Source organism: Borostomias antarcticus (genome assembly GCF_949987555.1).
Source record: "Borostomias antarcticus genome assembly, chromosome: 12".
Classification (NCBI taxonomy): domain Eukaryota; kingdom Metazoa; phylum Chordata; class Actinopteri; order Stomiiformes; family Stomiidae; genus Borostomias; species Borostomias antarcticus.
In genome coordinates, this window is record NC_140245.1 from 26598449 (window position 1) to 26623306 (window position 24858).

The window sequence follows — 24858 nt, forward strand, 5'->3', positions numbered from 1 at the left end:
ATTAAACTAGGAAAAACTGAAATAATGACTAATGGCTCTGACAACACTTCTAGCCCAGGCTACTGCTAAAAGGTTCTATATAGAACGCTTTGTAATAAGAACCCTCTTTCAAAAGGGGGTTCTAGATATATAACTGTTTTCAGGTGCTAGTGTGCTATTTGGAACCCTAAATGGTTCTTTCTGACCCGGAAAGGTTCTCTCTGGAACCTTCTTTAGAAGATTATTCTATTATTCCAAACGATTGCAGCCCATATAGCATCCTATAGTACTCCTATAGTAGTCATTACTATAGTACTCCTATAGTAGTCATTACTATAGTACTCCTATAGCAGTCATTACTATTTAAATTGAAATTTTCATGCCTCTATTTGAATTTAAGTATTTGTGCCTCTATATCACACTTGGCAAATTGTTCATAAAATACTTTTTGTGCATCCATGCATTTGGTTCTAAGTAAGTTTTATCCTAAGATGGCCGTCTGCCTGCGCTTGCCAGCTCTGTCTGTAGTGAGACCACTTCCCTTGTTATTCTCAAATCACACATAGGCTGCCAGACCCACAATCCCTTTCAACAGTGAGAGCTTTTGTCATCGGTTCTAAAGCAGTGTTAAACACTGTCTGTCGTGTCAGTCTGTCTTATCGCTGGTGCAAATTGGGCCTGTTTTAATTAATAGTGGCAGGTCACTGCTCCTCCAGGCGGTGCGGGAGCAGACGCTCCGGACTGCCCTCTGTGACGCCTGGTCAGAAATAGGCCACCGCACCACAGTAATGATCACAATGGTGACATCACCGCTCCTGCAATGTGTCCGCTCCCTTTCCTCTGCTCCTATGGACAAAGAACAGCAGGGACGATCTGACTAAGAGAGGCAGATGTCATGGGACTGAGGCATATGTTTAGCCACAAACAAATGTTTTCAAGGCTTCTGTACAAGTTATTTATAATTCAATTCAGAGTGGTTGACAACAGGATTAGAGGTGAAAGATGGAATGTTTTGCAGGATCTCTAAACAAGATTACATCTGACCAGCTGTAAAAGAATTGACTGAAGAGTTATACTCTAGATGTACAATCACAACAAATCTCCCAAACTGGTGTTTATACGTTCTTTGTATTCTCATCTGGAAACAAACTAGCATAAAGGGTTCCCCTGATTTAAGATGTCTGAACAAACACATTAAGCACATCTCTGTAATGTCATCCGGACTGTGCCCCTTCAACATGTGGTCTCAAGTGTTAACACATGTCTGTGGTTTGGAAATGCAACTGTGCTCAGTGTGTTCTAAGCATGTTGCTCATTCCTTTAGCCTGTGTAAACTTTTATCGAGATCATCTGTGGCTAGATGAGATGGTTGGCTTCAAAGGGGATTCAAAGTCATTCACTTTCTGTATCAGTATGGAAATCAAGTAGCTATAGGCCTACTCCTGACAAACTATTTTCCTCAAATCTCAAATCTCCATATATTTCCAGTATCCTCATATGTAGCAAGTAGACATATCTGCCAGTTAATCTCTTTTGTGATTCACACAGGATTCAAACCAGATAATATTATTTTGCCTGCGTGCAATTCCTTTTTCTCAAGGTTGTTAGACTCGAGGCATCAGCTCGTTGTCCTCACAGAGACACACTGGCAATGGTTTTGTGCTCTTCGCTAATAAATGACCCTTTGTGGTGTATTCCTGTGTCTTTGGGAACCGTGTGAGAGAGGAAAGAGTTTCTTGGGACCCCAGAGAAGCCGTGGGAAAAAAACAAAGTTGAGCCGTGGTGGAGTAGGAACAGAAATGTCTCTGGGCATTCCTTAGTGATTACACATCACTGGAGAAGTCCAGACATTCCTGGAGCTACTCTGTGTCTCAGGGCTTGCTCTCTCTCTCTCTCTCTCTCTCTCTCTCTCTCTCTCCCTCTCTCTCTCTATCACTAAGTCCTCAGACAATATTGCCCTCATAGTGATTTAAAAAAAAAAAGCTGACTGAAATGATAACACACAGTTGCTCGCAGTTGCTCAGAAAGAGTTTGGTGGAGTATGTGGTGGAACTAGTTAGTTCATTCATTCACAGAATGCAGATTTTATAGCGATGTGATTGGATATGGCGATTGCTTAGGTCCTACATAAAAGGTAAACCGCTCAGTATTTTACAGGCTATTCCCATAACCCTTCAGATTTCTCATCTGAAAGAGATGATGTCTCTGGTGGAAAATGTCGCACCCTGTTCCCTGTCAAAACATGAATGAGAAGAAACAGCTCTCAGGAATGCCCCATTGTCATCCAAATAGCACCACTGGGGGGAGGTGCGCATGTGATGTGAATGGAGCAGGGGCCTCTGAGACCTGCAGGGCTCCAGCCCACTCTGCTCATCGTCAGGGGTGGATTCAGCCAAGCAAAATGGTTCACAACTACAAATGCGACGGACGGAAACGATAGGACTCTTCCAACATGACAGAACTCACCAGGTCTGACGTTTTTATCTGAACGTCGTGACATGTTTTCCGGTTACTCGTCCGAGGAGACGGCCGGCTTGCTCTTCTTCAGTCGGTATTGGTCAGGAGGTGTTCAGTCGGTATTGGTCAGGAGGTGTTCAGGCGGTATTGGTCAGGAGGTGTTCAGGCGGTATTGGTCAGGAGGTGTTCAGTCGGTATTGGTCAGGAGGTGTTCAGTCGGTATTGGTCAGGAGGTGTTCAGGCGGTATTGGTCAGGAGGTGTTCAGTCGGTATTGGTCAGGAGGTGTTCAGTCGGTATTGGTCAGGAGGTGTTCAGTCGGTATTGGTCAGGAGGTGTTCAGGCGGTATTGGTCAGGAGGTGTTCAGGCGGTATTGGTCAGGAGGTGTTCAGGCGGTATTGGTCAGGAGGTGTTCAGTCGGTATTGGTCAGGAGGTGTTCAGTCGGTATTGGTCAGGAGGTGTTCAGGCGGTATTGGGTCAGTATTGGTCAGGATGTTCTTTTGTCAACAATTAATCATCGACACCGCGCGCTCCCCCGGTCACCTCTTGTTCTGTATCTTGGGTGGATTCACACCTGACGTGATGCCTTCTTCACTTTGCAAGAGCAGTATTCAGCCTACAAGACGAGTAGCCTATCTTGTTGACCTTGGCATTACATTCATCTATTGTTGTTCAACCACCATGTTCTCAATTACTCCCAAGGTGACCTATGAACACCAATCATCATGCTACACATGCATGCACTGTGGCTCGTTGCTCGGGCTTATTGAAATAAAGCCCCTTGGTATTGGACAAAAAAAAAAAAAAAGTATAAAAATAATAAATGTCCCGCAAAACATTCAATGGGATTGTCTTTTGTTGTATCCAAATAATCCACACTTGCATGTCTTCACATACTTAATTGGATGTAGAATTAAAAATAATGCATTAGATGCATTGCATCAATAATACACAAAGTAAAGACAAAAACATAGGCCTAATGTATAGCCTACAGTATCTGTCTTATTGTTTATTCATCCTCGATGCCTACTGCCATTACAGATTCTACAATAGGATACCCTTTAATATCAATAATTCTAATTAATCTAATTAGTACTGTTGGCAGTCACTTTAATTACCTCCCTGACAAAACAAACACCAGGCTTCAGCATGCAAATAATGGACCAGCACAATCTGCTTTCATAAAGGTGTTTGGTGTGAGACACGGCGCCCCCTAGTGACAACGTCTATGAACAACCATAACATGCTATAAATTATATTTCACTGCTCATAACCCTGGGTTTTACCAGGCTGTTGACTAGGTCCAGCAAGACCTGTCACATTACTCCCATCTGAGCTTCCTTGCACTGGCTCCCCATCACATTTAGGATTCATTTCAAGGTACTTGTCATCACTTTTAGAGCTCTGCATGTCTGACACCTGCATACATCTGTGACCTCCATCCATACACCAGAGCAGGTCTCTCAGGTCATGTGACCTGCTCCATCCAATCATCACGAGCAGGTCTCTCAGGTCATGTGACCTGCTCCATCCATACATCACCAGCAGGTCACTCAGGTCATGTGACCTGCTCCATCCATACATCACCAGCAGGTCTCTCAGGTCATGTGACCTGCTCCACCCCTACATCACTAGCAGGTCTCTCAGGTCATGTGACCTGCTCCATCCATACATCACCAGCAGGTCACTCAGGTCATGTGACCTGCTCCATCCATACATCACCAGCAGGTCTCTCAGGTCATGTGACCTGCTCCATCCATACATCAGGTCTCTCAGGTCATGTGACCTGCTCCATCCATACATCACCAGCAGGTCACTCAGGTCATGTGACCTGCTCCATCCAATCATCACCAGCAGGTCACTCAGGTCATGTGACCTGCTCCATCCATTCATCACCAGCAGGTCTCTAAGGTCATGTGACCTGCTCCATCCATTCATCACCAGCAGGTCTCTCAGGTCATGTGACCTGCTCCATCCATACATCACCAGCAGGTCTCTCAGGTCATGTGACCAGGGCTTTGGTCAAGGCTCAAGACTAAAGGTGATCAAGGCTTTGAAACGTGGAACGCCCTTCCACTGGACATGAGATCTCTGTCTCTGTTGACACTTTTAAAATGCAGCTTAAGACTCACATGTTTTTAAGTCCTCATGTATATTGTATGTGCTATTGTCTTACTTAAAAAAATAAAATAAAAAAAAATAAATAATAATAATAATAATATTTTGCACATGTGAAACACTTTGTGTCCCTGCTCTGTGAAAGGTGCTGTATAAATAATGTTTACTTACTTACTTACTTACTTATTTACTTACTTACTTACCATTTTTGAAGGTTGGCCTTGGTTGTGATCAACATACGTATCCTCATCATCATCGTCAAAACCACCACTGTCATGATCATCCATAATAATAATAATAATAATAATACAATTTTTATTTATTCATTTTTAAATCATCATGGTCATGATAACCATTGTCATATTGTCCAGGTGATATGTACCAAATTTGAGGTGAATTGTTCACTTTTTCATAAAAGCATGAAACTTGGTAGCCTACACTTGTACAGTTTGGGGCCTTGATATTCTCAGAAATGGAGCCATCACAAAAACACCTTTTGGCGGCCATTTTACATTCTGCCATCTGAATGATGTATTTTGCATCATATATCCCTAACCCAACATGATAACACAAAATAATAATATTATATTATAATATATTATAATATTTAATGGTGAATTCAGCAACATTGTGAGAAGGAAATCACAGTAGGCTATCTAAGAACCTACTAGACTATAATTCAAGATTCAAGATCACTTTATTGTCATGTATACGGTTTACACATACTAATTTGTTTAGGGCAAAGGTGCATACACTGATGAAACACTGGAGCAGCCAGTCGTGGCGCCTGTGAAACTGTATAATATAATGTATAATATGTCTGTTGCATGCATGCAACCCTTCCAGGTCTTCCAGCACCTATTCAACCTTTCCCTCAGGCTAAAGATAGTGCCCCAACTCTGGAAGACCTCCTGCATTGTTCCGACGCCCAAAAAGGGACATCCCAGTGGTTCTGACATCACATGTCATGAAGGTCTTTGAGAGACTGGCCCTGCTGCTCCTCAGGCCCACGGTGGGCGACTCCCTCGTCCCCCTGCGGTTCGCGTACCAGGCCGATATCGGAGTGGACGACGCCATCATATACCTGCTGCACAGTGAGAGCCGTGTTCTTTGACTTCTCCGTTGCTTTCAATACCATCCAGCCTCCTCGGCTGGCGGAGAAGCTCTTAGCCACGCAGGTGGACCGAGACCTGGTGGCCTGGATTACTGACCATCTAACTGACAGGCCACAGTGTGCCAGACTGCAGGGCAGCCAGTCAGAGGTGGCGACCAGCAACACTGGAGCCCCCCAAGGGAACTGCGCTGTCACCGTTCCTCTTCACCCTGTACACCACAGACCTCCAACACAACTCTGGGACACGCCATCTCCAGACGTTCTCGGACGACTCCGCCATCGCCGGGTGCATCAGTGGAGATGATGAAGCAGAGTACGGAGGTGTGGTTGAGAGGTGTGAGCGCCGGGCCGAGGAGAACCACCTCCAGCTCAACACCAGCAAGACCAAGGAGCCGGTGGTGGATTCCCGTCGACGCAGGAGGCTTCACCCAACCCCCGTCACCCCAGGAGGGAGGAGGTGGAGATGGCGTTCCTGGGGTTTCCACCTAAATAACAAGCTGGACTGGTCAGAGAACACCGAGGCCCTATACAGGAAGGGTCAAAGCAGACTGTTCTTTCTGAGAAGGCTCGGGTCTTTGACGTGGGTGGCAGGTTGCTCAGAATGTTCTACCAGTCGTTGGTGGTCAGTGGGCTGTTCTTTGCTGTGGTGTGCTGGAGGAACAACGCAACGGTCGGGGAGTCCAACAAACTAAATAAGCTGGTGAGGAAAGCCAGCTCTGTTGTTGGGCAGGGACTGGACAGCCTGGAGGCAGTGGTGGACAGGAGGACAAGAGACAAACTGTTGTCCATCCTTAACAACCCCTCCCACCCCCTCCCACCTCCTCTATGACGAGGAGCACCCTCAGCAACAGGCTCCTCCCCCCCAGGTGTAGAACGGACCGGTTTCTACGCTGCTTTGCGCCATCTGCCATCAAACTGCACAACAAGGACCTCTCCCATTGGTTGATGTTGCTGTCTGTCTGTCTCTGTATGTCTGCCCTGACCCCAATCATGGATGCTGGTTATTGAGGTCTAGCTCCTTGCTGCAACCGAAAATAACAATAAAATACAATACAATAGCAATACCCCCTACCTGGGGTTACAGGAAAAAACCCTGATGACAGAACACCAAAAAGGAAGAGAGACCCGGCCCGGAGGAAGCCCGGGGCCCTCGTCTGGAGCCAGGCCCAGACGGAGGGCCCGCATGCGAGCGCCTGGTGGCCGGGCTTACCATGGAGCCCGGCCGGGCCCAGCCCGAATAAGCAACGTGGAAGCACTATCTCCTCCTCCATCGTCCCGTGGACCCACCACCCGCGGGAGGAATTGTCGGGGTCGGGTGCGCTGCCAACTAGGTGGCGGTGAAGGCGGGGGGCCCCGACGGACCGGACCCGGGCGGCAAAGGCTGGCTCTGGGGACATGGAACGTGACCTCGCTGGGGGGGAAGGAGCCGGAGCTTGTGAGGGAGGTGGAGCGATACCAATTACACCTGGTGGGGCTAACCTCCACGCACAGCACCGGCGCCGGAACCAAACTCCTGGATAGGGGTTGGACCCTGTTCTTCTCCGGAGTTGCTCACGGTATGAGGCGTAAGGCAGGTGTGGCTATACTAGCTAGCCCCCAGCTGAGCGCCTCTGTGCTGGAGTTCACCCCAGTGGACGAGAGGGTCGCCTCCCTGCGCCTTAGGACTGTGGGGGGGGGGACTCGTGCTTATGCACCGAACAGCAGTTCCGAGTACTCAGCCTTCCTGCAGACCCTGAGGGGAGTCCTTTTGGGGGCTCCTGCAGGGGACTCCAGTGTCCTACTGGGGGACTTCAATGCACACGTAGGCAATGATGGAGAAACTTGGAGGGGCGTGATTGGGAGGCATGGCCACCACGATCTGAACCCGAGTGTTTTTTTGTTGTTGGACTTCTGTGCTAGTCACGGTTTGTCCATAACAAACACCATGTTCGAACACAAGGATGCCCACAAGTACACCTGGCAACAGAACACCTTAGGCCGAAGGTTGATGATCGATTTCGTTATCGTATCATCTGATCTGAGGCCATGCGTTTTGGACACTCGGATAAAGAGAGGGGCAGAGCTGTCCACTGATCACCATCTGGTGGTGAGCTGGTTTCGATGGCGGGGGAAACTTCTGGACAGACCTGGAAAACCCAAGCGTGTAGTGAGGGTGAACTGGGAACGTCTGGAGGAAGAGCCTGTCCGGAGAGATTTCAATTGCCACCTCCGGCGGAGCTTCTCAGGCATCCCTGTGGAGGTTGGGGACATCGAGCATGAGTGGTCGGTGTTCAAAGCCTCCATTGCTGAAGCTGCGGCTGGGAGCTGTGGCCTGAGGGCCATAGGTACCTCAAGGGGCGGTAACCCTCGGACACCGTGGTGGACAGCGGTGGTGAGGGAAGCCGTCCGACTGAAGAAGGAGGCCTTCCGGGTTATGTTAGCCCGGGAGACCCCAGAAACAGTTGCAGGGTATCGACTGGCCCGGAGGGCTGCGGCTTCGGCCGTGACCAAGGCAAAGCAGCGGGTGTGGGAGGAGTTCGGAGAAACCATGGAGAAGGACTTTCGGTCGGCACCAAAGTGTTTCTGGAAGACCATCAGACACCTCAGGAAGGGAAAGCGGGGGACCATCCAAGCTGTATACAGCAAGGAGGGGACACTGCTGACCTCAACTGAGGAGGTTGTTGAGCATTGGAAGGAGCACTTTGAGGAACTCCTGAACCCGACTAATCCACCCTCTACGATCGAGGCAGAGCCGGAAGATGATGGGGGGTCGTCAATGTCCTTGGAGGAGGTCACTGAGGTAGTCAAACAACTCCACAGTGGCAGAGCCCCAGGGACTGATGAGATCCATCCAGAAATGCTGAAGGCGCTGGGTGTAGAGGGGCTGTCTTGGTTGACACGCCTCTGTAACATTGCGTGGAAGTCTGGGTCAGTGCCGAAGGAGTGGCAGACTGGGGTGGTGGTCCCAATATTCAAAAAAGGGGACCAGAGGGTGTGTGCGAATTATAGAGGCATCACATTACTCAGCCTCCCAGGGAAAGTTTACTCCAAGGTGCTGGAAAGGAGGGTCCGGCCGATAGTCGAACCTCAGATCGAAGAGGAACAATGCGGATTTCGTCCTGGTCGTGGAACTACCGACCAGCTCTTCACTCTTGCAAGGATCTTGGAGGGGGCTTGGGAGTTTGCCCAACCTGTCTACATGTGTTTTGTGGACTTGGAGAAGGCTTACGACCGGGTCCCTCGAGAGGTCTTGTGGAGGGTTATGCGGGAGTATGGGGTGAGGGGGTCCCTACTTAGGGCCATCCAATCCCTGTACACCCAGAGCGAGAGCTGTGTCCGGGTCCTCGGCAGTAAGTCGTCTTCCTTTCCGGTGGGTGTTGGCCTCCGCCAGGGCTGCGCTTTGTCACCAATCCTGTTTGTGATTTTCATGGACAGGATATCGAGGCGTAGCCGGGGGGAGGTGGGTTTGCAGTTCGGTGAGCTGGGGATCACGTCACTGCTTTTTGCAGATGATGTGGTCCTGATGGCATCAGCTGCCTGCGACCTCCAGCACTCTCTGGATAGGTTCGCAACTGAGTGTGAAGCGGCTGGGATGAGAATAAGCACTTCTAAATCTGAGGCCATGGTTCTCAGCAGGAAACCGGTGGCCTGTCCGCTCCGAGTAGGAAATGAGTCCTTACCCCAAGTGAAGGAGTTCAAGTATCTGAGGGTCTTGTTCACGAGTGAGGGAACCATGGAGAGGGAGTTTGGCCGGAGAATCGGAGCAGCTGGTGCGGTTCTGCAGTCGCTTTACCGCACTGTTGTGACGAAAAGAGAGCTGAGCCAAAAGGCAAAGCTCTCGATCTACCGGTCTATCTTCGTCCCCACCCTCACCTATGGTCATGAAGGATGGGTCATGACCGAAAGAACGAGATCACGGATACAAGCTTTACAAGAAAGGCTACCAACTTTTTCCCTCCCACATATCACCTGGAATAGGCCTTATATTTTCTCAGTGCCTCATCTTGTAAATTATCTCGATGTTTTGCAATTTAGCAATTTAGAAAACTAATTAAAACGCATAACATTAAAATCAACAATCCATAAACAATAAAACTGAGGAGGCGGGATAAGTGTGGCAAACACACATTCTATTGGCTAGACCACATGCTAATAAGAACCTGGTTTGCTACGTGTTTCCTTTTGGTGTCTGATTGCTGTGGTGTGATCACATGACCTTCCTCAGCTAGGCTAGCCTATATCACCAGCCGCCATCACATCCATGATCACATGACCTTCCTCAGCTAGGCTATATCACCAGCCGCCATCACATCAATGATCACATGACCTTCCTCAGCTAGGCTCGCCTATATCACCAGCCGCCATCACATCCATGATCACATGACCTTCCTCAGCTAGGCTAGCCTATATCACCAGCCGCCATCACATCAATGATCACATGACCTTCCTCAGCTAGGCTCCTCTATATCACCAGCCGCCATCACATCAATGATCACATGACCTTCCTCAGCTAGGCTCGCCTATATCACCAGCCGCCATCACATCAATGATCACATTCCCTTCCTCAGCTAGGCTCTATATCACCAGCCGCCATCACATCCATGATCACATGACCTTCCTCAGCTAGGCTCGCCTATATCACCAGCCGCCATCACATCAATGATCACATGACCTTCCTCAGCTAGGCTCGCCTATATCACCAGCCGCCATCACATCAATGATCACATGACCTTCCTCAGCTAGCCTATATCACCAGCCGCCATCACATCAATGATCACATGACCTTCCTCAGCTAGGCTAGTCTATATCACCAGCCGCCATCACATCAATGATCACATGACCCTCCTCAGCTAGGCTCTATATCACCAGCCGCCATCACATCCATGATCACATGACCCTCCTCAGCTAGGCTCTATATCACCAGCCGCCATCACATCAATGATCACATGACCTTCCTCAGCTAGGCTCGCCTATATCACCAGCCGCCATCACATCCATGATCACATGACCTTCCTCAGCTAGGCTCGCCTATATCACCAGCCGCCATCACATCAATGATCACATGACCTTCCTCAGCTAGGCTCTATATCACCAGCCATCAATGATCACATGACCTTCCTCAGCTAGGCTAGTCTATATCACCAGCCGCCATCACATCCATGATCACATGACCTTCCTCAGCTAGGCTCTATATCACCAGCCGCCATCACATCAATGATCACATGACCTTCCTCAGCCAGGCTCGCCTATATCACCAGCCGCCATCACATCCATGATCACATGACCTTCCTCAGCTAGGCTCTATATCACCAGCCGCCATCACATCCATGATCACATGACCTTCCTCAGCTAGGCTCTATATCACCAGCCGCCATCACATCCATGATCACATGACCTTCCTCAGCTAGGCTCTATATCACCAGCCGCCATCACATCCATGATCACATGACCTTCCTCAGCCAGGCTCTATATCACCAGCCGCCATCACATCCATGATCACATGACCCTCCTCAGCTAGGCTCTATATCACCAGCCGCCATCACATCCATGATCACATGACCTTCCTCAGCTAGGCTCTATATCACCAGCCGCCATCACATCAATGATCACATGACCTTCCTCAGCTAGGCTCTATATCACCAGCCGCCATCACATCCATGATCACATGACCTTCCTCAGCTAGGCTCTATATCACCAGCCGCCATCACATCCATGATCACATGACCTTCCTCAGCTAGGCTCTATATCACCAGCCGCCATCACATCCATGATCACATGACCTTCCTCAGCTAGGCTCTATATCACCAGCCGCCATCACATCACTGATCACATGACCTTCCTCAGCTAGGCTCTATATCACCAGCCGCCATCACATCCATGATCACATGACCTTCCTCAGCTAGGCTCTATATCACCAGCCGCCATCACATCCATGATCACATGACCTTCCTCAGCTAGGCTCTATATCACCAGCCGCCATCACATCCATGATCACATGACCTTCCTCAGCTAGGCTCTATATCACCAGCCGCCATCACATCCATGATCACATGACCTTCCTCAGCTAGGCTCTATATCACCAGCCGCCATCACATCCATGATCACATGACCTTCCTCAGCTAGGCTCGCCTATATCACCAGCCGCCATCACATCCATGATCACATGACCTTCCTCAGCTAGGCTCTATATCACCAGCCGCCATCACATCCATGATCACATGACCTTCCTCAGCTAGGCTCTATATCACCAGCCGCCATCACATCCATGATCACATGACCTTCCTCAGCCAGGCTCTATATCACCAGCCGCCATCACATCAATGATCACATGACCTTCCTCAGCTAGGCTCCTCTATATCACCAGCCGCCATCACATCCATGTTGAATGCAGAAGCTTGGAAGTCGAGGTGAGGATCATGCTCATGTTGACACATAGGAGCTTAGTTGTTGACACATAGGATCTTAGTTGTTGACACTTAGGAGCTTAGTTGTTGTTGTCTTGTTATTAATTCTCTGTCGAGCTCTTCACATTGCTAGGCTACAGCCCCGTGGAGGGACTAGCTTGGTTAGCTAGCTCACTATTCCGACCAAACAATGACTGGTAAACTGCATGATTGAACTAACTAACTATTAAACTGCATGATTGAACTAACTAACTATTAAACTGCATGATTGCTGCTCAACACGGATCAAAAACAACATCTCAAATACAGACGTCCATCTCGGGCGTTTGCTAGAAAGGAGAATTAGCTGGTTATATTAGCATGAACTAAACATCTCTATCGTTATATTCCCTGGCTGGGTTGTTGATGCTTCTCTAATCGCGATTGCTGGGAATGTAACTTAGCTCACGATGTCTCTCGAGTTTTAATCTTTAGTTTTCGGGCGTTGCGTTTTGTTTATGGACCCAACGAAGAGAAAACAACCCGGTTAAGGTTTCATATCAATAACATGAGCTTCCCTAGCCTCACTAGGGTTAGCATGTTAACATCACTGCCGTTCAATATCAGGGCCTTTATAGATATACCGTGTTAACCTCGCTAGCACAACCTTAATGTGAGATAAACTAACCACATCACTCGAGTTCAGAGCAATATTGTGAGATCTGGCTTATTGTGAAATAGAGTTGTCTTTGTGGCGAGCTAGCTCAAGGGTTAGCCAGGCCCCTCCTGAGAAACACAACCATGTTTGGTCGTAGTGCGACTAAAGATACCCTCCCTGCTTAAGAGAGATACCCTCCCTGCATTAGGAAAGATACCCTCCCTGCGTTAGGAAAGATACCCTCCCTGAGTTAGGAAAGATACCCTCCCTGCTTAAGAGAGATACCCTCCCTGCTTAAGAGAGATACCCTCCCTGAATAAGGAAAGATACCCTCCCTGGATAAGGAAAGATACCCTCCCTGGATAAGGAAAGATACCCTCCCTGCTTAAGAGAGATACCCTCCCTGCTTAAGGAAAGATACCCTCCCTGCTTAAGAGAGATACCCTCCCTGCTTAAGGAAAGTTACCCTCCCTGCATTAGGAAAGATACCCTCCCTGCTTAAGGAAAGATACCCTCCCTGCATAAGGAAAGATACCCTCCCTGCGTTAGGAAAGATACCCTCCCTGCATAAGGAAAGATACCCTCCCTGCATTAGGAAAGATACCCTCCCTGCATTAGGAAAGATACCCTCCCTGCATAAGGAAAGATACAAGAACAAGAAAAACTAGGGCAGCTAATGAACAGGATGAGATGAGATGTTAGGTTGGGTAAGGTTGGGTTTGTTGGGTTAGGTTGGGTTTGTTGGGTTAGGTTGGGTTTGTTGGGTTAGGTTGGGTTTGATGGGTTAGGTTGGGTTTGTTGGGTTAGGTTGGGTTAGGTTGGGTTAGGTTGGGTTTGTTGGGTTAGGTTGGGTTTGTTGGGTTAGGTTGGGTTTGATGGGTTAGGTTGGGTTTGTTGGGTTAGGTTGGGTTAGGTTGGGTTTGTTGGGTTTGTTGGGTTAGGTTGGGTTAGGTTGGGTTTGTTGGGTTGGGTTGGGTTTGTTGGGTTAGGTTGGGTTTGTTGAGTTGGGTTTGTTGGGTTAGGTTGGGTTTGTTGGGTTAGGTTGGGTTAGGTTGGGTTTGTTGGGTTAGGTTGGGTTTGTTGGGTTAGGTTGGGTTAGGTTGGGTTTGTTGGGTTAGGTTGGGTTAGGTTGAGTTTGTTGAGTTTGTTGGGTTAGGTTGGGTTTGTTGGGTTAGGTTGGGTTAGGTTGGGTTTGTTGGGTTTGTTGGGTTAGGTTGGGTTTGTTGGGTTTGTTGGGTTAGGGTGGGTTTGTTGGGTTAGGTTGGGTTTGTTGGGTTTGTTGGGTTAGGTTGGGTTTGTTGGGTTAGGTTTGGTTTGTTGGGTTAGGTTGGGTTAAGTTGGGTTTGTTGGGTTAAGTTGGGTTTGTTGGGTTAGGTTTGGTTTGTTGGGTTAGGTTGGGTTAAGTTGGGTTTGTTGGGTTAGGATGGGTTTGTTGGGTTAGGTTGGTTTGGGTTTGTTGGGTTAGGTTGGGTTTGTTGGGTTAGGATGGGTTTGTTGGGTCAGGTTGGGTTTGTTGGGTTTGTTGGGTTAGGTTGGGTTTGTTGGGTTAGGTTGGGTTGGGTTTGTTGGGTTAGGTTGGGTTTGTTGGGTTTGTTGGGTTGGGTTTGTTGGGTTAGGTTGGGTTTGTTGGGTTAGGTTGGGTTTGCTGGGTTTGCTGGGTTTGTTGGGTTTGTTGGGTTAGGTTGGGTTTGTTGGGGTGAAGAAGCGCAGGTTGGTTCGTTCTCTCCAGGAGGAGAGTTGGGCTCAACTTAGAGCATATTGTGAATGTGTTGATCAGGCTGATATGAGCAGATGAGCTCCACTCAACCTTGTTGTTGAAGGACTGTGTCAGGATCAGGCTTTTCTCATGTTGGGATCTGGTGAGGCGTGTTCTTCTGAAGACGGTCTTTAGGCTGCAGGCTGAGTGGTGAAAAGTAAAGTAAGTACTGAAGACCCACCAGCATCTTATATTTTATTTCACCTTTATTTCATCCGGCAAGTCATTCAGAACAAATCCTTATTTACAGTGGTGGTCTGGGAAGTGACATGAGACACTTAAAGGAAAGGGAGGTGGACTAGAAGATAAAAGCATGTTTAAAGCACAAACTACAACTAAATATAGACACAAAATACATCAATAATGGCAGCAAACCATAAACACGAATGCATCCAGCTATAACTCTAATGTTGTTGCTATTTGACAGTAGGATTTTGTGCAGGACTGCAGGTTCAAGGCTCTCTCTTCTAGTGCAAGGTATATTACAGGTGTCAGCAAAGTCAATCTTGGACTGTTAACTGTTGTGCACAGGTGCACCTCTGCGGCCTCAACGGTTGGCCTAAGTTTAGCCTCCCCCCTGCACCATAAGTGCAGATGGAGCCTCGCATGCTCACCTCAAATCATAATTGCAGTGGACTATTTGAGGGTCATTGTGGACAGAGGTGTACCGCTTGGTCTAAAATAGGTTGTCAAATAATGCAGGTGTACCACTGTGTTGGAAAAAAAGAAGAATTTCTGGAGCTTTGAGCAGCTAAAGGGACAGACCAGCTTTTAGTGATTTACACTTCACTGGAGAAGTCCAGACATTCCTGGAGCTACTCTGTGGGCTCTCTCTCTCTCTCCCTCTCTCTCTCTCTCTCCCTCTCTCCCTCTCTCTTTCCCTCTCTCTCCCCCCTCTCTCTCTCTCTCTCTCTCTCTCTTTCCCTCTCTCTCCCCCCTCTCTCTCTCTTTCCCTCTCTCTCTCTCTCTCTCTCTCTCTCTCTCTCTCTCTCTCTCTCTTTCCCTCTCTCTCTCTCTCTCTCTCTCTCTCTCTCTCTCTCTCTCTCTCTCTCCCCCTCTCTGGTTCATCTATTCCCATGGCCGTGCGTACTGGTGGTGCTGTGATCCTTGTCGGACTGAGGAATGCAGCTTTAATAAATGATCCTGCTATAACCAGCTCACGTGGGCGTCTCTGTCCCTGCTCTGTCCCTGCTCTGTCCCGGCTCTGTCCCTGCTCTGTCCCCGCTCTGGTGCTGCTCTGTCCCTGCCCTGTCCCCGCTCTGTCCCTGCTCTGTCCCTGCTCTGTCCCTGCTCTGTCCCTGCTCTGTCCCTGCTCTGTCCCTGCTCTGTCCCTGCTCTGGTGCTGCTCTGTCCCTGCTCTGTCCCTGCTCTGTCCCTGCTCTGTCCCTGCTCTGTCCCTGCTCTGTCCCCGCTCTGTCCCCGCTCTGGTGCTGCTCTGTCCCTGCTCTGTCCCTGCTCTGTCCCTGCTCTGGCCCTGCTCTGTCCCTGCTCTGTCCCTGCTCTGGCCCTGCTCTGTCCCCCGCCACCCTGCGGCTGCTCCTCTCGCCTAGTAAAATGTCACAATCAAGTGACCACGTTCAAGGACAGGTGTGGGGATTTGGTGCCGGAGAGCCTGCTGGAGAGAGTTGTAGGCTAGTGTTTGTACACTGTAGTATCTGCCGCCTCAGCGATCCCCCCCCCCCCCCCCCCCCCCTTCGTCTCTGCCGACTGCTCATGATCTTATCAGATTGCGAAACCCGCGCCTCCTCGTGGCTTCGTGATATCAGCTCCTATCTTCGTCACGTTTCAGTCGGGGTTAGAACATGAGAAACAACAATACAGGCTAATAGATCTACACTCACTGGTCTGCTGACTGTCTAGACGCGGGGTGTGTGTGTGTGTGTGTGTGTGTGTGTGTTTGATTTGCGATTGTCGTCTTTTCGTCCCACAGCCGGTCAGTGATGGACTCCAAACCTCGCCGGCTGCCCTTCACAGTGGCCAGCTCCCCTTCGCCCTACTCCTCCTCCTCCACCTCCTCCTCCACCTCCTCGCTGGGGTCCAGCAGGCTGTATGGCAGGAGCCGTGTGTTGAGCAGCGACCACTTCACCAGGTCCACCTCCCTCAAACCAGACCTGGACTCCCAGGTAGACGGAACAGACGGAACGAACGTGTGACGCCTCGCAAATAAGGAAGAGTAATAAGTAAAAGATGATGATGTGATCGATTAGAATTTTCAATGACTTTTTCACCATTTGACTACAGTAACCCGTTAAATACAGTAACCCGTTAAATACAGTAACCCGTTAAATACGGTAACCCGTTAAATACGGTAACCCGTTAAATACAGTAACCCGTTAATACACCACAAGTGCTAAATTATTGCACCTCTACTGGACCGTCAGGAAACCTTTTTTAGAACAAAATGTCAAACTTTAAGTGCAAAAAACGGACTGAAAACCAAATTGAGTGAAAACGGTATAAAATCTGACATTTTTTGTGGGCAATTTTTCTGACATTTTTCTGTAATTTGTGAATCAATCCGTAATCGTAGAGAATAGAATCACGATTCTTACATGAATACATTTTCCCCACCACCTCTTAAGAAGCCAGTCGGTTGCGTTTCAGTGTCTCTCATGCGGAAGGAACAGTGGCCGCCACTCTAGCCGGGCTGTTTATAGCCAGGCCTGGATTCCTGGGCAGACGACGGAGGATATTTCGGCGTGCTCGTTAAGGGCCGGCTCGCCCTGGAGGATACGGTTACTGCTGGGCCCACGTGCGCTGGACGGCTTTTCCCAGACGAGTCCCGAACTCGAACCCACACCTGACCTAAGTGCACGGTGCCGTGAAGTCATTGACTGTTTAGAAAAGTGTTGAGCTTTTCCCATTCCTCCGGAACTTGTGAATGGGATCGACAGCGTAGAGGATAGAATTGCGATTCTTACATGAATCCTTTTTTCCCCACCATCACTGACACGCTTCACGTGCCCTCTATAATTCTGCAGTGCTTACCTATGCGCGTGCCCTAACTGTGCGTCCGTCTCTCTCCCTCCCTCTCTCCTTCTCTCCCTCCCTCTCTCCCTCTCTCCTTCTCTCCCTCCCTCCCTCTCCTTCTCTCCCCCTCTCTCCCTCCCTCCCTCTCTCCCTCTCTCTCTCTCTCTCTCTCCTTCTCTCCCCCTCTCTCCCTCCCTCCCTCTCCTTCTCTCCCCCTCTCTCCCTCCCTCCCTCTCTCTCTCTCTCCTCTCTCCCTCCTTCTCTCTCCTTCTCTCCCTCCTTCTCTCTCTCTTTCTCTCTCCCTCCCTCTCCTTCTCTCCTTCTCTCCCCCTCTCTCCCTCTCGCTCCCTCCCTCTCCTTCTCTCCCCCCCCCTGTCCGCTCAGAGCTCGCGCTTCCTCAGCTCGCCCCGAGACTACGGTGGCCTGGATGGCCGGACCTCCAGCTGGAGGCTGTCCTCCCCCCTGGGCAGCTCCTCCCTGTCCAGCGACCACCGCTCCTGGGCCGACTCCTCCCTGGGGGGCCGCAGCAAACTGGTACCCACCCCCCCCCTCCCCCCACACACACACACACACCCTTCCCCGATAACGCAGAACTTGATAGTATGTGTTTCTGAGTTAACGCCACTCTTGATTTTCAGGGCAGAGTCCAGTTAGGCTCCCAGACTGACGGTCTGATGCCGTTTGTGAAAGTGAATGTGTGCTTTGCTCCCCAGACGGATTCGGAGAGGAGACTAGGGACCTACACGGGACTCCTGGGCACAGCGGACGACGGAGACACCAAGAGAGCCAAGCTGTCGTACAGGAACAGAGCGTCGTGCACGAGCAGCTCCTCCCCCGTGACCGGCTCCTCCTACTCCAGCTCCACGCTTACCAGCAGCACAGGTACCGACACACACACACACACACACCCCTAGCTCTGGTCTTAAAAATGAAAGCTTGTTATCTTGGAGTGGGCTATCGCTTTTATAGTATAGTTTGTGAGCAGATTGAGTTTAAGTGTTTGGGGTGTTTATAATACAAATTTGGTAGGAGTGCCCAGAACGATGGGCCAGCAATCAGTATCGGCAGATATTCCGATAAAAATGAGATCGGGGAATTCTAATAATGCTTTCTAGTCGCCGATCACGACGACCGATCAATGACAGCCAAGTCATTGTCAAGTGTGCGTTAAACTAAACAACGTGAGCCAATTCGTTGTCGCATTTGCTTGAACCTAAAACATGTGGGTGCTGTGGAACTACTATGTGTGTGAGACAGATGTAACACACGGCATCTGCAATGCATGCAGGACAAAATAGCCTACTGTACCTCTGGGGGAAGCAAGGTAAGAAAGTTTCAACAACGCGAACAGTCTCTCCCACTCTCTCTCGTCCCCCCCTCTCTCTCTCTCTCTCTCTCTCTCTCTCTCTCTCTCGTACCCCCCTCTCTCTCTCTCGTCCCCCCCCCTCTCTCACTCTCTCTCTCTCTCTCTCTCTCTCTCGTCCCCGTGTGTGCAGCTCCATTTTCTTGAGGCAGGACACAACACTTGCAAACAGTTTGAAAGGTAGATTGCAACAAACAAAAATAGATGCTGAACTGAGGGAAATGTGATCCCAGATGGGGCTTTCAATTCACTTGCAACTAACGTTCTGTTGCAGCGCGCTACGCTACAGTGTGTAGCCTACGTTCGCTCACTGGAGTGGAGCCACTGGAATGAAACTGACTTCTCAGACTGAGTCTAGTGTAGAATGTGGTCATTACTCCGGTTATCTTGTTAAATCATGGTGTGCGACCTAGAACATGGTATTGTTTACATAATGAATGAAAAATATGTATGGGAGGTCTACTTTGGACTCAATTTGATGGATTAAATGTATGTAAATGGAAACTGTACTGCTATACCAGCTGCTATCAAAAAAAACAAGCAGTATTGGCAGATATAGATATAGATATAGCTCATAGACGATCGGTATTGGCCACAAAAAACATGATCGGGGATCATTCCTAAAATGTGGTGTGAGTTTTTGTAATTTCAGTATTTTATGTAATTGTAATATAATGTATTGCAATTAATAAACAATTAAATAATCATTTAATTCATTGTTTCTGAGCCAACCAAATAATTTTATTTGTTTGACTTTTTTTTTTTGAACATGTGGGTTAATAACAGAGTGCCCCCTTGTGTTCAGATCCGACGTGGAGGTCGTACCGCACTCTGTCCAGGTCGTCATCCTCCTCCTCGTCCTCGTCCTCCTCCTCCTCCTGCTCGCCTCTGTGGTCCAGGAGGGAGCAGGAGAAGAGGAGCCAGTCGGGTCTGTCTGAGCCCAGCCACCGGAGCACCAGCTTGGGCCTGGCCTCCTCTCTGTGTGGGTCTCTACCACACACACACACACACACACACACGCACACACACACACACACACACACACACACAGCCTGGGCCTGGCCTCCTCTCTGTGTGGGTCTCTACCACACACACACACACACACACACACACACACAGCCTGGGTCTGGCCTCCTCTCTGTGTGGGTCTCTACCACACACACACACACACACACACACACACACACAGCCTGGGCCTGGCCTCCTCTCTGTGTGGGTCTCTACCCCACACACACACACACACACACACACACGCACACACACACACACACACACACACTGGCTGAAACTACTAGTGTAGTCGTGGGGTGGGAGTGTCACGGATACATGATGTCACCAATGCCGTCATAGACGTGCAGTCATGCGTTTATCGGTGCATTTCTCTACTCTGAGCTGAAATGAAATGAGTGCACATAACTTGGGTAAATAAATATGAACAATATTTATTTACAACAACATAAAAACGTAGTACGAGAAACATTTCCTGCAGAAAATGTGTGAATGCTGAAAAGAAATTGCAAAAGTAGAAAATGCTGAAAATGCAGTCTAAATGGGGAAAAATGGGAAGTTACCCATTTAGTCCACAACACAGCTAATGATAGCCTACAATGTATATATAACATAGTTACTAACATCAGAAGACTGAACTGTGGTTACATTACTTATGTAGCTAGCTACAGCAGCAGAAAATGTTTTTATTTCATCTCTCACTCATCAGAAAATGTCCGCTAGCTTGTTAAACTCCATTGTCTTATGCTAAAAATGTTAGCGATCTAAAAGTCAATGGTAGGGAAACACTGTAAACTCACACACTTCTGTTTCTCTCACACACACAAGGATGGACCGAGCGCCAGGGTGTTCATGTTGGATTCACGCTCCTCTCCTCCTCGTGTTTTCAGATCGTCCTGACCGCGTCACCTCCACCTACGCCCAGGGCGCTCGGCCCAAAGAGACCCTCTACTCCTCCTCCTCCTCCTCCCTCAGAGAGAGCAGCTCCCTCAGTCGCCACCTCTCCTCCTCCTACCAGCCCTCCCCCCTGGCCCGCGCCGCCGGCCGCACCCTGACCACGCCCTCCTCCTCGCCCGCCCCCCGCACCCTGACCACGCCCTCCTCCTCGCCCGCCCCCCGCCCCGCCCTCCAGAAGGTCCAGGAGGAGAGCGCGCCCGTACCGCCGGCCCCCTCCTCCTCCTCTCGCCCCTCCTCCTGGTACGCCTCCACCAGACGGGAGCCCAGCCCGCCTCCTCCCTCTGCCCCCGCCCCCAGGCCCGTCCCAGCCCCCCTGCCCCGCCCCGCCCCGGAGGGCGGCGAGTCGGACGGCCGGCGTTCCACCAGGCGCCTCCTCTCGCGCCTCTTCTCCCGGCGCTCCAGCCAGGACTCCGGCGCCGGCTCCTCCTCCTCCTCCTCCAGCGCCCGCTCCTTCGACGCCGAGGACGGCCCGGCGTCCTCCTCGACCACGGGCGGCGGCGGCGCAGACAGCCAGGGCCACGCCCCGGCCGGCGAGGACGCGGGCCGGACCGCCACCGCCACGGAGCCTAGCTCAGAGGCGGCCCAGGCGTTCGCCTTCCTCAGGCGGCGCCGGCAGGGTCTGTCCCCCGTCCAGGAAGGCCAGGGACAGACCCCCCGCGGCGGCGTGGCGCTCCTGCCCAGCTCGGAGGCCTGGTGGGTGTCCAGCCGCAGCGTGGGCGGGGCCTCTCCCGGCTCCTGGCTCAGCTCCTCCCTCCGTACCCGCTGCACTCCCCTCTTCTCCCGCCGGAGGAGAGAGGGGCGGGACGAGAGCGCCCGGCTGGCGGGCACCGGCGCCCAGGAGGGCTCCCAGGGCGCCCCGTACCCGGCCCGGAGACGAGAGGACGAGGACGGGGAGGAGGAGGAAGAAGAGGAGGAAGACGGCGGCGGCGAGGGCGCCGTCGCCACCGCCGCGGCGGGTTCGGGGGTGGCGGCCGCCAGGGACGTCCTCCAGGAGGAGCTGCGGGCGGCGGGGCGGAGCCAGCTGGCGCGCGTCATGAGCAACCCAATGTTCCGCGTGCGAGACAACGTGCTGATGGCCGTGGACCTGTCGGGCGCCGCCAGGAGCCAGCCGGAGGGGCAGGAGAAGGACAAGCCCCTCCCCTCCAGGGACCCGGAGAAACTGCGCAAGATCCAAGAGAGGTAGGAGGCGCGGCACGTAGGACGAGCGCTGGTTCTCCTTCTGGCTCCGATCTGAAACCTCCCCTCCTTTTGAGATGATGTCTGATCTAAAATGCTTGAATATGTACAAACATGTGCCTAGCTAATCTAATCCAGTCACTGTCACATTAGGGGTTTTCCAATGAAGGAAGGAAGGTTGCGTTAACCCCCCCCTCTCTCCCCCCCCCCCCCCCCCCCCCCCCCCTAGTCTCCTATTGGAGGACTCTGACGAGGAGGAGGGAGACCTGTGTCGTATTTGCCAAATGGGCGAGGAGTCTCAGTCCAACCCCCTGATCGAGCCATGTCGGTGCACAGGAAGCCTGCAGTTCGTCCACCAGGACTGCATCAAGAAGTGGCTCCGCTCTAAAATCAGCTCTGGTAAACCTCACCGGCGTAGATCGGACCCCTGGGTAGTGTTCACTACAGGAAACGCTCTGGGAATGCTTCCAGACTGTTCTGACGTGATTATTTGATCCTGTTGGAGCTGGAGCAGCCTTGTTATTTGGGTTTGCTTTGGACATCTTTGATTCGTTTTAATGGGATTTGATTATTAAGTCTAACTGGTTGTTTCTGTGCGTCTTCCCAGGCACTAACCTGGAGGCCATCACCACATGCGAGCTGTGCAAGGAGAAGCTGCATCTCAACATCGAGAACTTTGACATCAACGAACTGTACAAGACGCACGAGAGGGTAAGCACCGGGATAAATGTTCCGCGTGTCCAAAATCGGACGTTGTGTAGATGAACCGTGAGGCGAACGGGAAGACCGGTTGGGGACGTCTGGGGTTTCTACGCCGGTAAAACTAGGGGATTACCGACAGTTGTATTTTGAACAGTTCCGAAAAAGAAAACGGTGGCCGACATTGTTCTGACTCCCTTTGTTTGTCTGTCCTCTCCGGCTCCAGTCGGAGTACGAGTTCATCAGCTGCGGCCTGTACCTGGTGGTGCTGCTTCATCTGTGCGAGCAGAGGTTCTCCGACGTTCTCGGAGCCGCCAACGACGCGGGGGTAGGAGAACCACACTTGCACGATCCGACGAGAGATGATGATAAATGTCTGTTTTGATGAGGGATGATTAACGCCCTCCTCAGCCCCACTAGAGCAGCAGGCTCTGCTGGATAGAAGATGATGGGGATAGGCTCTGTGCACCAGCTCCACTACTTCCTGAAAGGAAGTGGGCATCTTTATTTCCTGTCCTATACTATTGGATTAAGTGGTTGATCAGGTGTGCGCTGGGTGTGCCGCACACCTGATCAGTATAGGACATGAAATAAAGATGCCCACTTCCTTTCAGGAAGTAGTGGAGCTGGTGCACAGAGCCTATTGGGAAATGTTGAATGTCCCCCCCGCCCCCCCCTCGAGCACCAAATGTCGGTGCTGTGTTTTTAAACATTTCCACAAAGGCTTTTGGTAATGATTGTGCTTGTGATGTATTGGACGTGGTGCAAATGGATTGTGGGAAGAGTTTAAAACATTCTGCCCCCTCTCGCCCAGTTCTTCAACCTGGCGAGAACCCTTCATGAACACATGGACAATCTTGAAAGTACGTTTCCAAATCCCTTCTCTCGAATGCTGTGTACATTTCGTGTTGGTCCGAGAGTAACCGGTCTGAGTAACCGGTCTGAATGTTGTACAAAGTAGAGAGCCATTGTCATTGGGCATAATTAGTTATTTTGCAAGTGAAATGAAATTAAAATGTGATGGATTTGAATGGTAGCCACACGCGGTTGCAGTGATGTGCATGTCTAATAGCGTAAGCACTGACGAACACTAATTGGTGTGCAGTTACATTTGAATTAACGTTGAGCCCAGGTCACCTGCTACCTTGTTGTAAACACTTGTGCTCTGCTATGGATTGATTCTTTTAAATTCCTTAACATCACTAGTTCTGAGACGAAAGCTTTTCACCACGTGTTTCGCCGACGATGCTTTTCTCTGCGTCGCAGGCTCCTACGGGGAATCTGATGATGACGATGAGGTGGTGCTGCAAGACAATCGGCCATCTATCGACTTCTGTGACCTTGACGATGACCTCTTCTGTGACCCCGATGAGGACCTGGAGGAGATTGATTTTGATTAAGAGGGAAGGGGTGAGGGGGGTTAGAAGGTGAAGACCGGACGAGCCTCTAGTAGCTAACCGCATAGTCCAGACATGTAATGTGCAATGATGGGAAAATTGAAAAGTAGATGCCAAGCGGAGAGAGGATATTTTTCGAGGAGGTGTCATAGATACGCAGGATGTGAAGTGAACTTAAGTCATTCTTATCCCCTTTTCAGATCTGAGTGCACTTTCTAACGCTTCATTCAGTTACATCAAAATGCGAGTGTTTTGAACTGTTATACCACGAGTGCTTTAAACGTTCGATGGACTAAGACAGATTATGGGTTTGATGGACTAAGACAGATTATGGGTTTGATATTGTAAAGATGATTACAGGCTTGAGTTACTTTTAAAAAAAAGTTTTGAGTTTTGCTTTCAGCGATTGGAATGGTTTTTGTCAGGGGAGAATATATCGGAAGTGGCAAATGATTCTCTTTACTCGTTTCATTTTCCTATGTGACTTTTCCTTTCAAGTGACTTATCAAAAGTATGATGGGAAAATGTGAAATTTCACAAGTTAATGTTTTGTCTTTGTTTGTGTTGCTGAATGCTTTTGCTTGGCCCTAACATTTTTATGATTTAATTATTGCAATAAAGTTTTGAATGTATAACGCGTGTTCTTATTGAGGTCTGTCACAAAGTACCAGGTAGATCCGCCTTGGGTCAAGATGTCATAAGAATATGGTTTATTTGAAAAATGGTGCAGCATAGCTAGACGGTTAAAGACATGACTTCATAGCCTGGGAACTTCTGGGAGAAGCAACTCCTACAATAACCATCCGACAATCTGATCCTCAGAGAAAAGAGACCGTTTTATTGG

At 50.0% G+C, this 24858-nt stretch overlaps 1 protein-coding gene across 1 annotated transcript; it reads left to right on the top strand.

The window, feature by feature from the left end:
• Positions 1–11994: 11994 nt before the first annotated feature.
• Positions 11995–24622, top strand: marchf7 (membrane-associated ring finger (C3HC4) 7). Its single transcript, XM_084446864.1, has 11 exons — positions 11995–12054; positions 16375–16567; positions 17799–17948; positions 18128–18296; positions 19583–19759; positions 20676–21921; positions 22148–22317; positions 22526–22629; positions 22844–22945; positions 23432–23480; positions 23884–24622. The coding sequence occupies exons 1-11, from the start codon at positions 12026–12028 to the stop codon at positions 24015–24017; spliced, it is 2523 nt and encodes an 840-aa protein (XP_084302990.1). The 5' UTR covers positions 11995–12025; the 3' UTR covers positions 24018–24622.
• Positions 24623–24858: the final 236 nt, after the last annotated feature.